The sequence below is a fragment of the Centroberyx gerrardi genome, chromosome 15 (assembly GCF_048128805.1).
Source record: "Centroberyx gerrardi isolate f3 chromosome 15, fCenGer3.hap1.cur.20231027, whole genome shotgun sequence".
Taxonomy (NCBI): Eukaryota; Metazoa; Chordata; class Actinopteri; order Beryciformes; family Berycidae; genus Centroberyx; species Centroberyx gerrardi.
In genome coordinates this window covers 22,117,284-22,131,320 of record NC_136011.1, presented here as the reverse complement: position 1 = coordinate 22,131,320, position 14,037 = coordinate 22,117,284, and the positions used below count along the sequence as shown (strand labels likewise).

Below are 14,037 nucleotides of genomic sequence, written 5' to 3'. Positions count from 1 at the left end.
GAATAAGGGGGAGAGAGAGAAACAAAGAGGGAAAGACACAGACACAGATGAAAAGAAAAGAGGGAGATAAAATGAAAACAGTGAGTGATTCCAACTGTTCACAATCATTCTCAGCAGTAAATTACTGAGTTATTTGCAGCAAAAGTTTCTGGGAGTTAAGTGTACTTTGTGATAACTTGTTCGGATAAAAAGGCAGTTTCCTAATGGATTTGTTTTCATTTTGCTTTGGTGGGTTTTGCCTGCCTTTGATCGCACTCATTTTCCCTTCAAGAATGCCACTCCAAATAAAGTCCCCATTCCCTTTTCTTCTTTTGATGTCACTATCAAACACAGGCGGATTTATGAAAGTAAAAACGTGGGAGATGTTGACCGTGAGTCGATATTCAATTAGATGAATAAGGCTACAGTGGTGGAAATTTGGTCGAAGAGTTCAGTCAGTGACAAAAGAAGTACAGTATGTGCACACACACACCTACACACACACACAGGGAGCACTCCAACTTCTTACACAAGCATATGGGCCAATCAATAGAACATGAGTGAGTGTCTAAATAATCATGTTCTCTCAGAGATTTAATCATTTTTGAGAGTGGCTCCTATTGAGTGTCTGGGAGCGGCTTTTTGTCAGCTAGACAATGGGCAACGTATGGAGAGAATCACAGCCATTCAACATCTGGACAGACAGCGGGAGCCACACTGGGTCACCTTGTCTGGCTGCCTATTGTGGGGAGACTGGGGAAGAGAGAGAGAGAGAGAGAGAGAGAGAGAGAGAGAGAGAGAGAGAGAGAGAGAGGAAGGGTGGAAGGGTGTGTGTGTGTGTGTGTGTGTGTGTGTGGGAGGAAGAGGGAGGGAGGGAGAGAGAGAGAGCCTCTTTTTAGTTAATCAGCGTGACTGCTGACTGCTAGCCCTTCAGGGTAAACCAGGTGTGTATGTGTGTGTGTGTGTGTGTGTGTGTGTGTGTGTGTGTGTGTGTGCCTGCTAGGAGCTGTGTAATGCCTTCACACAAGGGCAGCTCAGGTTAGAAGAGACTCAGACAGACACATGCTTCTCCTTGCTGTTGTGTTTCCTGACAGGTAGGAAATCTGTTATCACTAACACCTTTTATCTACACTTGCTCTTAAGTTTAACTTAAGAACCTAAGGCCTTTGACATTGTAATATATTCTAATCAGACTCCATTGTCAAGGGGGTGTGACTCTTGCAAGTATGAAAGAATGAAAATATTAAAGAACTACCCCCTTGATTATGATTCATACTGACAATGGAGTCTGATGTTTCTCCCTCTTTCAGCACTAAACTAAAAAAGAACATTCTACATCAGGAATTCACTCAAAAGAGGACAGAAAAACAACAGAACAATAGCAAATGCCTACCATAACAAATCTGTTACCGTCGCATGAACTTAGCCAAAACAAAAAGAGCTTATTCAACGTGCTGAATAGCACTATCACCAAATGCAAAACATTTGAAGGATGAGTTTGTGGATGTACTGATCATGAATGTGTAACAGAGAAAACTGTTACACCTTAATGGTTACATACTTCAAAACAATTGCTTACAATTGTAATTAGTATAATGTAATTTGGTGGATTAACTCAAATTCAGTAACATAATATAACTACTTTTCCTTAGTTTTGGATTACTTTGCCTCCTAAATCTACAGGATATAATAAATAAATAAATGAATGCAACAATTTATCAGTTAATAGAATTTCTACAAAAAATACACCAGTTTGAACATTATTATGATCATCACCTACAATATTAAAGATTTGTAAAAGGATGTTTGTAGCTATAATGTTACATAATGTGTAATTATGACCCATTATATCTAAATGCCATTCTCTCCTTCAAACATGCTTCTGAGCAATCCAACAATTACCTTTCTTTTAAAAAGCTAAGTCTTTCTGTTATCTGAATACAACTACTGTCAAAGTGCCATTGAGCAAGGCACCTAACCCCTAGCTGCTCAAACAGTAGAAGTGAGGAACTGTATGAATGTGAAGCAGGGTGTTGCTGAAAAAGAGTCAGCTTTCCCGGACAAATAAACTGGGTTTTGTTCAGTAATGCAATAAATTCCCGTTATATTTTTGTCATCACATTGCTGCAATCCTGTTGCAAATAATCTGTTACTCCCTAAAGGTGAGTGGCAGCAGTGGGCACTGAAAGCGCTTTGGGACTTTCACTGCAAAGAAACTTTCTCTAACAGTAAAGAGAGAGAGGGGGAGAGAGATGTTTAGTATCACCTTCCTTTCAGCTGCGCAATCCTGAGGCGTCACCAAGACGAAAGCAAATTATGTTTGACAAACACTCCTGTTTTGTTCAGCCTTCATGGCAAGTTAGCCCAAATAGCAGATATCATCAGATCAAAGAAGGTATTTTTTCTTAACATCTCTCTCTCTCCCTCTCTCTCTTCTCCCTCCCTCCCAGGCAGACACACGCTGCTGCCGAGTTGTTTATCCCATAAGGGTCGTCAGTACAACTTCAGAGTGTTTGGGTTTTTTTATACTCTGTAAAGGGGACAGGGAAGTGTGTGTGTTTGTGTGTGTATATTTGTCCATGTTTGTGTGTGTGCTTGCATGTGTCTATTTGCACTCATATCCATATGCATACTATTATGCAGATGTGTGTGTTTCTGTACCTGTGCATGAAAATATAATGAAATGAAAATACAAAACTTAAAAACTTCTCTCTAACAAATAAATTGCATGAGTTCTTCTATCTGTGTTCCAATATGTTTGATTTCATGGCTGTTAGGAATACAGTATCAGCCTGGTTTAAAAGTTCATCTCACTTAATTACAACTCCCATCCGAGAAATCTGGCAGCAATTTCACTTAGGCAATCTCAATTACACGCATACGCGTGTGACTTCTCACTGGGGATGAATGTATAAAGGTATCACAAAAGGTATTAACGATCCCCAAAAGAGCTGAAATAGAAATAGTCCACGCCAATTTCTCAAGTTCACAGATGGGTGATCTTATTACCATAATATGTAAGTTGATTCAGCCTATATGAAACAAACCGCTCTGAAGGGAATGAAAAGGCAGAAGAGAAACCCTTCGCTTGGAAAGTAATCTGATATTCCAGCATCTCCTTCGAATAAAAATCTGAAACAAGCGTGAATGCGCCTACAATGTCAGTTTGTCAGAATGCCTTGCTGAGGTTTCATTTAATGCTTGTTAACAACTCATTATTTTCCATTTGCAACACCTGCCTGACAGAGCAGAGGCCAGATAATACAGCATTGCCTTACTGAGAAAACAGGTACAGCACCAGGGGAATAAACACAAGGAGAACATGGATTCAATATCGGACCTGACTGGAGGTCAAGGTATCCTGGGAAACGCGTAGATGAGCTCAGGTGGCCCTGATTGAGTTTATCAGACCCTCCCTGCTCTTTAACCAGATCATCTGTGGAATGGCCACAATCAGAAAGGTAGCAGTGTGTCGATTCTTCTACATGGTCCATATAACATCGCTGTTGAGTAGTCAATTGTGTGTCGAGGATAACTATTGGGACACAGCAGGGCTTTGACCTGATAGGACCAATTAATCCACACTGGTTAGACTGTCAGCAAACATTGAGGCATCCTGGACTGATGCCTGATCGCGGCCTAATGAAGGGCCTCAGGCCAGGGACTGTGTTGACTGCTGATCACTGCACTGCGACGGCTTTCTTATGAGGCTGGAATTGGATACAACATCCACTAAGTTGCGGTTATCTGTCATTTTACTACGAGCAAAAATATATTATCACATCCAATAGGAATTGGGTGTATGACTTGTCAACTTTCTTCATTCAAGTGTGTATTTTTTTTTTTTTTTATTGCAAATATGTAACAATACAAACAAAGAGGTCAAAGATAAAAACAAACAATAACAGATACAAACAGATACAAAAACAATGATGACAAGACAATGGGTTGGGAGTGTGAAAAGTAAATATGGGGTTTGGGCAGAGGGCTACATGAACTTGTCCTGGGAGAATTAAAGATTTGGGTGATGTGATTAACTTCAAATTATGTATTCTGGAGTGGATGTGCTGTATGTGTTATGTGTCTACATATGTATGTATGTGCTTGTGAGAGGGTTATGTGTGTATAAGATAACCTGGCGTTTGTCTCCTGCCCTCAATTCTGACTTCAGACATGACATCACTGTTCACTCCTCCTTTGTCCATCCTATCTATCACTAATTGTCCTCTAATTCTGATTGTGTGGCTGTCAGTAAACATTGAAGCTACTTTCATTCGGCCTGAGTGCGCCTGAGCAGCAGGCCTGAGGGCAGCGAGTGGTGCCGACTGTGGACCGACTGGTGTTAGCTGGTAATTCGACTGACTGCTGGTCTTTCCAGTGGACGTGGTGGGACACACTTGGTGGCCATCGCTAATTAGATGTCCCTTGTAGCTGACTGTGATGGAATATGACAGCGGTTCATTAAAGAGTTGCCGTAGTGATGTCAGCTCATAAATACTAGCCACTCAGCTCTGACTGGGGGCAAACTCATTAAATACCAAAGCCGCTATTCACCAATCGGCCGGTGGTTTGATATGACAGAGAGTTAACTGAACCAAAGCAATGCGCTCTCCACTTCCTCGCTGAGTGAGCTGGGGAACACTGCCATCAATAGCTGGACACACACATTTATCACAGACTAGTTTGATGAAAATGTCTCGGCATTGCTGAATTTCAGACTGTTACTTTAGCAGGTGCTTGTTTCCAATGTGGGGGAAAAGTATCTGTGATTGACACGACTTATCTCGCTATATTGCTTAATTATGGTGCCTTGAAGCCAAGTATGGCTGTCAGATATAGTTTAATACCTGTAATCCAACAGGGCTGTGTGTGTGTATGGGATGTGACCCCTCCCTCACTCTGACCTCTCAGACTGAGGCTTAGGGCTTGTGCTGCTGGTCGTGGATTTGAGCAATGGTGATTAACTGAACCAATTAAGCTTAGTTTTGGCTGCAATTCCGTCATTTTGACTGTGCGCACTCTGCCGTGTGTGTTTCCACATAATGCGTGAACCAGCTCTGAGTCTACCTCTGGTGTCACTGCTTCTCAGATGCTCGGTCCGACTGAAGAGCTGCGGTGAATTTGAGGAGATGCTGAGGAAACCCACTGCCTGTGGCGCGCAACAGTGGCACGCATATTTCTCATAAAGATGCCACGATATCTTTTGACTGAAGAGCCCTTCTTCAAAGTGGCTGCCCGGTCTAGTGCTACTGCTACAGCACAGTTAACCGTCGATGGGGGCTGATTACACCTGACGTTGAAACAGTACCCTCTACACGAAGGAGAGGAAGAGAGAAGAAGAGAGAGAAAGAGAGAGAGAAGTACTAAGCATGTCTGATTCACAGCAGGTATCTATAATGGTCCCTTTATGTCAAAACAACACACTAAAAGCAAGGGGTTGGATTGGTTATGACGTTCAGCTGTTCACCCTTGAGTGGCTCTTTGGTTTAGATAATGGCTTTCTATTCACCTTTAAGAAGTTCGAGGCTAGTGCTTAACCTCAATTCCTGCACCTACTAACCTTTAAGTGGTTTCTGTCAGGCCTCCTGACCTATGAAGCGGACAAGCAGTCAGTTACTGCCACATGGCTGGAATGAATCCAACCTGTCGCACTCTGCACTGCCACCAGAGAAATATTGGCAAAGGAGGCTGAGGTACTTTTACTGTTAAGGCAAACTTTCACTTATTATTTATAGTTTTTGGTACGTAGTTCTTTGTACGAGTTTCTAAACTGACTGACTGTGCCAGTTATCAGTCATTTGTCACTTGCAACTTTCCTTTTCCTTTTGGTAGTTATAAAACTTCTGACACTTCTCCTTAAATTCAAATGTATCTATTTTAGCTTAATTTATTTTCAACTGCAGAAACTTTATTTTTTAAGTGAATGAAATAAGTGAATGCATAATCTATATCTGTATTAACATTTTAATTTAATTTAGTGAAATCAATTAAAACTTAACGGTAATCTGGAAATGTTATATAGCCAGAAATATGTTGACAAATTAATTTATAGCTAGCGGCTGTGCTACTGCTAATGCCCACCTGATAATCTCGCACACAAATCTGGATCCAGCCCCGCATTTCTGGACCGCACCTTGAAAACAACTACAGCATGTGAGTCTAAAGGGACTGCGTTGGACCATCTCGGACAGCACTGGTCCATCCACATGGGCTAATACTGAGCTGTCGCACTACTCTCTCCTCATATTCCAATTATTCTCTCTGCTGTCAGCTGTCTGAAAACATTTCACCACCCATATGCATCAAGGTAGAGCAAATGTCTAAAACTTCTAAATCTGTCTGAGTATCCAGCAAGGACAGTACTGCCTCCCATACATATTGCATGTGATTTTCCCAGATACAGATAAAGCCTTTTTCATCAACAGTATCGCTGCACCTTCCTTGCAGTGACGTTTGAAGGCTAATATTGACCTCAGCCATATCTCAACTGTGGCATGCTTCTTTCAACGCACAGGAAACGGATGGCTTTTAAATCTGCCATTTATATTACCTAACTCTGTGTGAGTGTGCGAATGGGTTGCTTGTGTGTTCATGCGTGTGTATGCGTGCGGGTGCGCTTGGTCTTATTCAAACAGAGCCAGCGCCATTTCATAGACGGCAGAGAGATAATGTCAGATTAATGACAGAACACAATGTAGTCAAATACATCAGAAATGCACACAGCACTTCAGCTGTGGCCATGGTGATGTCAAGGAGCTGTGCCCCTATAGGCTTTAAGAGGCCTTTAAAAGTATCTGTGTTTGTTTGTGTGTGTGTGTGTGTGTGTGTGTGAGCCTGTATGCATGTGTGTTCTCTGTAGCCGTGTATTTAGCAGTGGGCACTAAAAGGGCATTGCACTGGTGCCACCTAGTGCCTTCACACCTCAGTCCTGATGCCAGCAGACATGGAGAAGCACATGGTATAAATAAACTCTGAAATAAATTATTGTTTAAAAGGCTTTTAGATTCTGTAGAGCAATTCACTCAGTACTGTGCCTAAAGGGGAATTCCACTCAATTCAGATGATACCACAGGTTCAAATCTTAGTTCTTTAGTTGTTCATGTGTTCAAATGTCAACTGTACTGTCACAGACCATCAAATAACATGTATGATTTGTTGAATTGAGTGGTGTGCTCCTTAAATGGTCAGCTTTCACTCTAAACTAGATTTTGGATTCAATCAGTGCCTTAAAAGAGATATAAGTGGTTTTGATACCAGCAGCACAAGTGAACCCATGTTACCATCTTCAACCACATTCTTGAATAGAGGTTGCTGGATGTGATCAAAGGCATATTTGAAGTGACCGGTGCAGTCTGTGGCCTGACTCCTCTGATTGCTGTAGCCTTTCTAGACCCGCTCATTGAATCCATGATAGCCCCACTCAAACTGGAGGGCTATTGACATTGACAGGACTTGAACTTTATTCCAGAGTGCTATAATCTTAAAATTGATGGCGGCAAGCCATGGAGTGAGTGTGTGTGTGCTTGTGTATGTGCATGTGCTTGTGTGTGCCACAAAACATCTGTTTTGACTAGACAGAGCATTCCTCTTTTGTCTGCCCTTTAAAAAGGAAAGCAAGCAATTTGTTGTAAATGAGCTAAGTCAATGTGATCCATGCTAGCATCTGGAAACAGAAAAACAAAAGCCTGGACACACAGACTCTTTCTATCTCTCGGTTTCTCAGTCTTTCCCTCTGTCTCTCCTCTCTCAAATATATGAAACTTTTATTTCTAACCCTTTGTGACACACATTTAGTGGGTTTTCTTCCTTATTAAACAGACAATGAAAAGATCAGGTCAGAGTACGGCAGGGTTTAATTAAGTTTTTCACATTTATTTATCCAAGGAAAGTCGACTGAGCATGCTTGCTCTTTTCTAGCAATGTTCTGCTTCACATTCACACAGTTCCACACCCAGTAAAACCACTCCACTACTACTACTCTACTACTCTACAGTAAAACCACTCTTCTATTGTCGGCCACTGGGCATCTGCACTGGAGCAGTTACAGGCTAAATGCCTTGCTCAAGGGCACCTTGACAGAGCTGCTGAGAGGGGAGAACGTTACTCATACACTTACTCCACCTACATTTTCGGTCCGGGGATTCAAACTGGTGAAACTCTGATACATGCTGCTGCCACCCATGAAACAGCGTAGCACCTTAAGCACCTTTCCTTTTCAGTGTGCAGACACACTAAACACACTACACACACAACAGAAACACAAACATATGGAGGGAAAGAATGGACTGGAGATATGGACGGAGTGTGTGTGCGTGTGTGTTGGTGTGTGTATGGGGGAGTTGAGAGGTGATGAATACGGTATGTGTGCGATTTGTGTGTGTGTGTGTGTGTGTGTGCCTGAAGGCCAGGGAGGTGAGGGAGACTCAGGTGTAGCGGCAGCGGGGTACTTACAATAACATGTTCCTCGGAGAGGGTTACCTAGGTAACGGTTCTCTGAGTCACATCTGGAACAACAGAGGAAAGGAGAGACAGGCAGAGAGGGAGAGAGGCAGAGAAACGGGGTGAAAGCAAAAGAGAGAGAAAGAATAATGGCATTAGCATTCAACAAGGTTTAACTTTCGCAAAGACAAATCTGTGTGTGTGTGTGTGTGTGTGTGTGTGTGTGTGCGTGTGTGTGTCAGGTGAGCCCCTGCTGCAGGTATTGTCCTCTCCCAGCTCTATGTGAGGTGATTTCCCTTGACAGGCCTGTCTGGCCATAGCTTCTCTCTTTTACCCAGGGGCACACACACACACACAGAGACACATTAACACACACACACATACATGTGCACACATACACACACATAATTATCAGAGAGAACACCTTGAACAATAGCGAGAGAGAAAATAACACAACTCGGAGTGAAAGCTTATAGATGCTTGCTTGAAGTCTCCAATCTGCCACGCTGACCTACTGAAGGGCTTCGTTCAAAAATAATATATTTGCATCTGTGCAAGGGAAAAAATGATTCATCAGTCAATATTTAAAAAATGGAGTGTGAAAAAAAAAATGTGTGAAAATGTTGATGGTTTGTATGCAGAGGTCTCAAGATAGTAGTAGCAGTACTTTATTAATCCCACTCTGAATTTTGCTTTCATGCCTGCCTTCTCTGTTTCATTCAGAGGTTGTAGAGGTTACTTTCTCCTTTTGAAATCAAATCTTTTTGAATGAAACTCTTCACAGTGCTGGTTAGTGGAGAACAGAATAGAGCAGGCATCCTTCCGCTGACTATGGCTAAAGCAAAACGCCACAACATTTCACTCAGAGCTGAGATGAGACAGACCACAGTAATGCAACATTTCGAAAACCTGAAAGCGTGGAAAAACATTTGATTTAACTTCCACTGCAAGTCGCTGCTGTCAAATGACAATCTCCTATCGGCGAAAAGTCATCTTTTTCATTTACATTACATTTTTACATTTGTGGCATTTAGCTGATGCTCTTATCCACTGTGACTTACAATGAGTGAGCAGACAGGGGTTCACTGTCTTACTTGAGGACACTTCCTACAAGACACACGGCTGCTGACGGACACTAATTGGTTATTGGATGCTGTGACATTTAGGTTATGGAACAGTCTCTCTGACGAGTAGAAGGCCTTGCCGCCCGCACAATTAGGAAAAACGTATTGATTTTCCAATAGAAACCTTGTGAATTTTTGAAAATACATAATGGGATTTGTATGGGTTTCATAGGCCTCGTGGTCCTGGAACCTAAGGACCCTTAAGGATGATGTCAATTTTGAGTTATAGCAAAAATAATTTTCAGGGTTATGAGGTTTTCGCTTATCATCGCGGAATGATGTGCACGTTTTTGAGGCTATTAAAGTGTCAAGATAGATCAAGTGCACCTGAAGCAGTTCAGGCCATAGTTATAAAAATTATTGCTTGGCACAGGAGAACAAAAGAGAGAGTTATTAAACTTCAACTGCAGTCCATAAGAAAAAAATGGGGAAAAAATGTGATAACAAGACTAATTCTCATTGTTATTATAATGTCAAGGCTTCAAACCATTTCCTTAAAGGATTTTTGCTGCACTCTGATGGAGTGGTATTAAATTTGCTTTGCCTGTGTGTGAGTGAATGCTCTCTGTATGGCATTTAGCCATCTGGTAGAGTTTAAGAAGGAAAACAAAAGGGTGTTTATTGTCACTGCCACAGAACCTCAAAAATATCAGGGCCATGCAGAAAAAAAAAAAAAAACACGAGACCGCAAACCCATATGCAGCTCTTTGACAAGCTTAACTAAATATGGATTATTAATCATCCAAATGCACCCCGCAGTCAACATACTTCTTCACAATGGAACAGAGAGAGAGAGGGGTGTGTGTGTGTGTGTGTGTGTGTGTGTGTATGTGTGTGTGAAAAAGACAGAGGGAGGTAGGGCCAAGGAAAGAAACAGTAAGACAGAGAGCAAGAGACGGAGCACAAAAAACATCGGGGAAAAAAAAATGACAGAGCTTGAAAGTAAAGGAAAAAGGAGAAAGTGTGAGAGAACAAGAAGGGCAGGTAAGGTTTACTGCCCTAGTGCTCAATGGGGTGTTTGTGAATTCTCTTCTAGTGCTTTAGCAGGAGGGTCACAGAGCAGCGCTGGCCATTGAATATTTCATTCTTCTATAAACCCCGGCCAAGGACAAGGCCTTAAACCACGGCTGCCTCACAAAGCTCCCATCCTGAATCAGGAGTTTAGAACAACAATAAAACAAGAAAAGTGGGAAGATACTTTTGTTCCAGTAGCAGCACACAAGCCGCGTTAAGAGACCTGCCCTCAAGTCAAGCTCTAGACTACCATGTTCATTTAAACTGAGATTTTTATTGAAAGCCATGGTCCTAGCCAAGAAACAAGCTGATTGTGCTGAACTTTTATTTCAATTTGTCAGTGCTCAGTGACTCTTATGTTATGGCTTTGATAGAAAACTACTAATTTGGAATCAAAATGACCATAATCGCAGATAGAGGACATCTACTTCACAACACATGGGAGCAAAGCAGTGGCCTGCTTGTTGAGTTGCATTCATTTTAAAGCAAGAACTCTATGAAAGAAAAAAGAAAATCAATTTCAGAAATGATGTGAATGCAGCAAGAAGAACTTCCCACCTGTCATTTTCACAACCTTGACACTTCCACCTTGAATGGCTGAATAAAAGCCAGGAATGGGAGGCAGTAGAGGGCCATGGTAGCACTTCCTGGCTTTTCATAACCGGCCTCCTTTTCTATGTCGCCACGGCGATGAATAACTAGGTATGTTTTATTTTCATTTTTACAAGAACAGAAAAAAAAGAATTACATATTCCACGTAAACAAGCATCGTGTTGCATTAACACATTTACCTAATCTTAGCTAGTCTTTAATTCCCATCCTCGGAGGTGGTTATTAGACAAAGCACAATTGGGCACTGCACTATTTGGTACCAGATTCACTTTAAAAAAGCTTCAAACCATGATGGGACAGTAGGACAGGGACAGTATTGCAAAAAATCCTAAATATGGCTTTATAAATATGCTGATAAGGACATTTAGCATATTTTTTTTTTGTTCATATAAGCAGGGGGTCAAGATGCCTTGAAGGGAGGGAAGGAAGGGAGGAAGGAAGGAAGAAAGAAAGAAAGAAAGAAAGAAAGAGAAAGAAAGAAAGGAAGGTGGGATGTCCTTCAGACTTGGAGACTTGGAGAGGGGCAGCTTAAGAGCGGATGAGAGAGGCTTATCAGAAGTACAGTTTGGGATCTAGAGGAGGGACTTGGAGAGGGCAACGTCATCTCTAGAGAACTCTGTGACTTTAAAAGCTTCGCAGTCGGACCCAGCCGACCCACAAAGGGCCGCGTTGAGGGCTAAGCCCACTTCAGCACAAGGAGATTTATTGTGATGAATGTGATGTCATAAAGCGCCATGGGGGCTCTCTCTCTCTTTAGAGCCAAATATGATTTAAAAAAAAAATACTTCTATCTAGGATTTTAACCACAAAATGGTTTTGTGTTAATGTGATACTCTTGATCCACGTAGACAAATTCTCTTTTCACACACACACACACACACACGCACACACACACACACAGGAAGGTCAGAGGTCAGGTTTGGTTACAGAACAGCAACCCCTTATATTTTACATATTTTCAATGTATTTATCTGTGTACACTACCAGTCAAAAGTTTGGACACACCTGATTGAATGTACTATGTTTTTCATTATCTTAAAGCCATTTTGATCTACAGGCTTATGCTTAAATGCTTGACATGTGTTTATTAGACAAATATAAATAGTGAAATTGATGCCTATGTATGAATTTCTTTGCAAAGCCTTTCCATCAAGGCAAAGGGCGACTACTTTAAATAATCTAAAATATAAGATAGTTTTGATTTGTTTAACACTTTTTTGGTCACTGCATAATTCCATTTGTGTTATTTCATAGTTTTGATGTCTTCACTATTATTCTAAAATGTGAAAAATAGTAAAAATAAAGAAAAATGTGTGTGTCCAAACTTTTGACTGGTATGCTTTTTTTAATATCTGTTGAAGGCAAGTACCGGCCAAGCATATTGGTGTTGTGATATATGTGTCGGGCCCCACATGCAGAGCCAGTTAAAAGGGGATAAGAGGACTAGGGAGTGTTATTCTCTCTCTTGGGGGACTCTAAGTCTTGGACACAAAGCGCTAACAAAAAGGGGGATGGACACTTAAGCTGCTTACAATAGCCTAATGGGGACAAGATAAGGACCACACAGGACCTGACCGCCTCATCACTTAAAACACACTCTGGCACAGATGAGCGCATGCACACACAAACACACACACAACCACACACATGAGTGACAAGTGTGCTGCTCTCCCTGCTTTCACACACAGACACACACACACACACACACACACATAAGTCACAAGTACGCTGCTCTCCTTGCTGTCCCTATAAACCCTTGCAAAGACAGACAAGTTGGAGATTAAAGGTCATTATGGTGTTGAAGTTCCTACTTGAGTATGTGTATGTGTGAGTGGAACTGTGTGTGTGTGTGTGTGTGTGTGTGTGTGTGTGTGTGTGTGTATATATGGCTATTTTTCAGAAGGAGAAAGAGAAAATCAGCGCACACTTAGTAAAACACTGCAAAAACCCAAACCGAATCATAAACTATATTTGTAACACTCAATATGACAAACACACACACAGGCACTCACACACACAAACCTTCTCTCCACAGTCAAGTACAGCAAAAGATGCAAATTAGCAGTCAATTAGTGGAGCTCTACATTTGGAGAGGAGGCCAATTAAAGCTAAATCAACACAATCAAACAATCAGACAGACAAAGCAACATGGGGGAGAGAGCGAAAACAAAGTGGAGACCTCAGTAGAGTGTAGGTTAAAGTACTGCTGAAACACACACACACACACATACGCTACACACACACACGAACACACACACACAAGGAGAAAAGTAAACACAGTTAAGACTAAAGCAATAGTGAATAATCTAATTAAATGAAAACGGTATCCAAATATAAACCATTGAGATATCAGCTGGGGGTAATCTGGTAAGCAAACACTTCTTGTATATACTGTATACTTTATGTATGGACTGTATGACAAATGATGCAGTGTTCCAGCTCTCCTGACATGACAGCTGGATTTGTTTCATTTGTTGTCACGGACATCATCACCTTCTTCTCGCTTTGAGCTACCTGTCTGTCTAACAGCTGTTACTGTTCAGACTTTTTATAGATGGCTTGTGAAAACAGGGTTCATTAGCTTTTGATATGACAGGACTTACTGTAACTGTGTGTTTCATGCCAAGAGAGCAGGGAGCGGCACTCAGTTCTATCAATTTAACCTACAGGTCTGTAGGATGGACGCAGGGCATAGGAGGCGTGTCCATTTAATACGGTTTCTGCTATAACTAAATAATCATTCTTGTTCACGTCAACAATGTTCATATTTCATAATTCATTAAGGGCAAAAAAAAAATTGGTCTAGAGAGAAGAGAAGAGAAGAACAGAGGAGAGAAGAACAGAGGAGAGGAGAGAATAGAAGAGAACA

General features: G+C 41.5%; 1 protein-coding gene across 3 annotated transcripts in view; it reads right to left on the bottom strand.

Moving 5' to 3' along the window:
* Window positions 1–14,037, bottom strand: part of atrnl1a (attractin-like 1a) — a 225,085-nt gene that overhangs the window by 114,746 nt on the left and 96,302 nt on the right. For all 3 annotated transcript variants that reach the window (XM_078288842.1, XM_078288841.1, XM_078288840.1), the window contains one exon: window positions 8,431–8,483. In XM_078288842.1, the coding sequence (XP_078144968.1) occupies window positions 8,431–8,483 (53 nt within the window). The remainder of the gene's footprint in view (window positions 1–8,430; window positions 8,484–14,037) is intronic.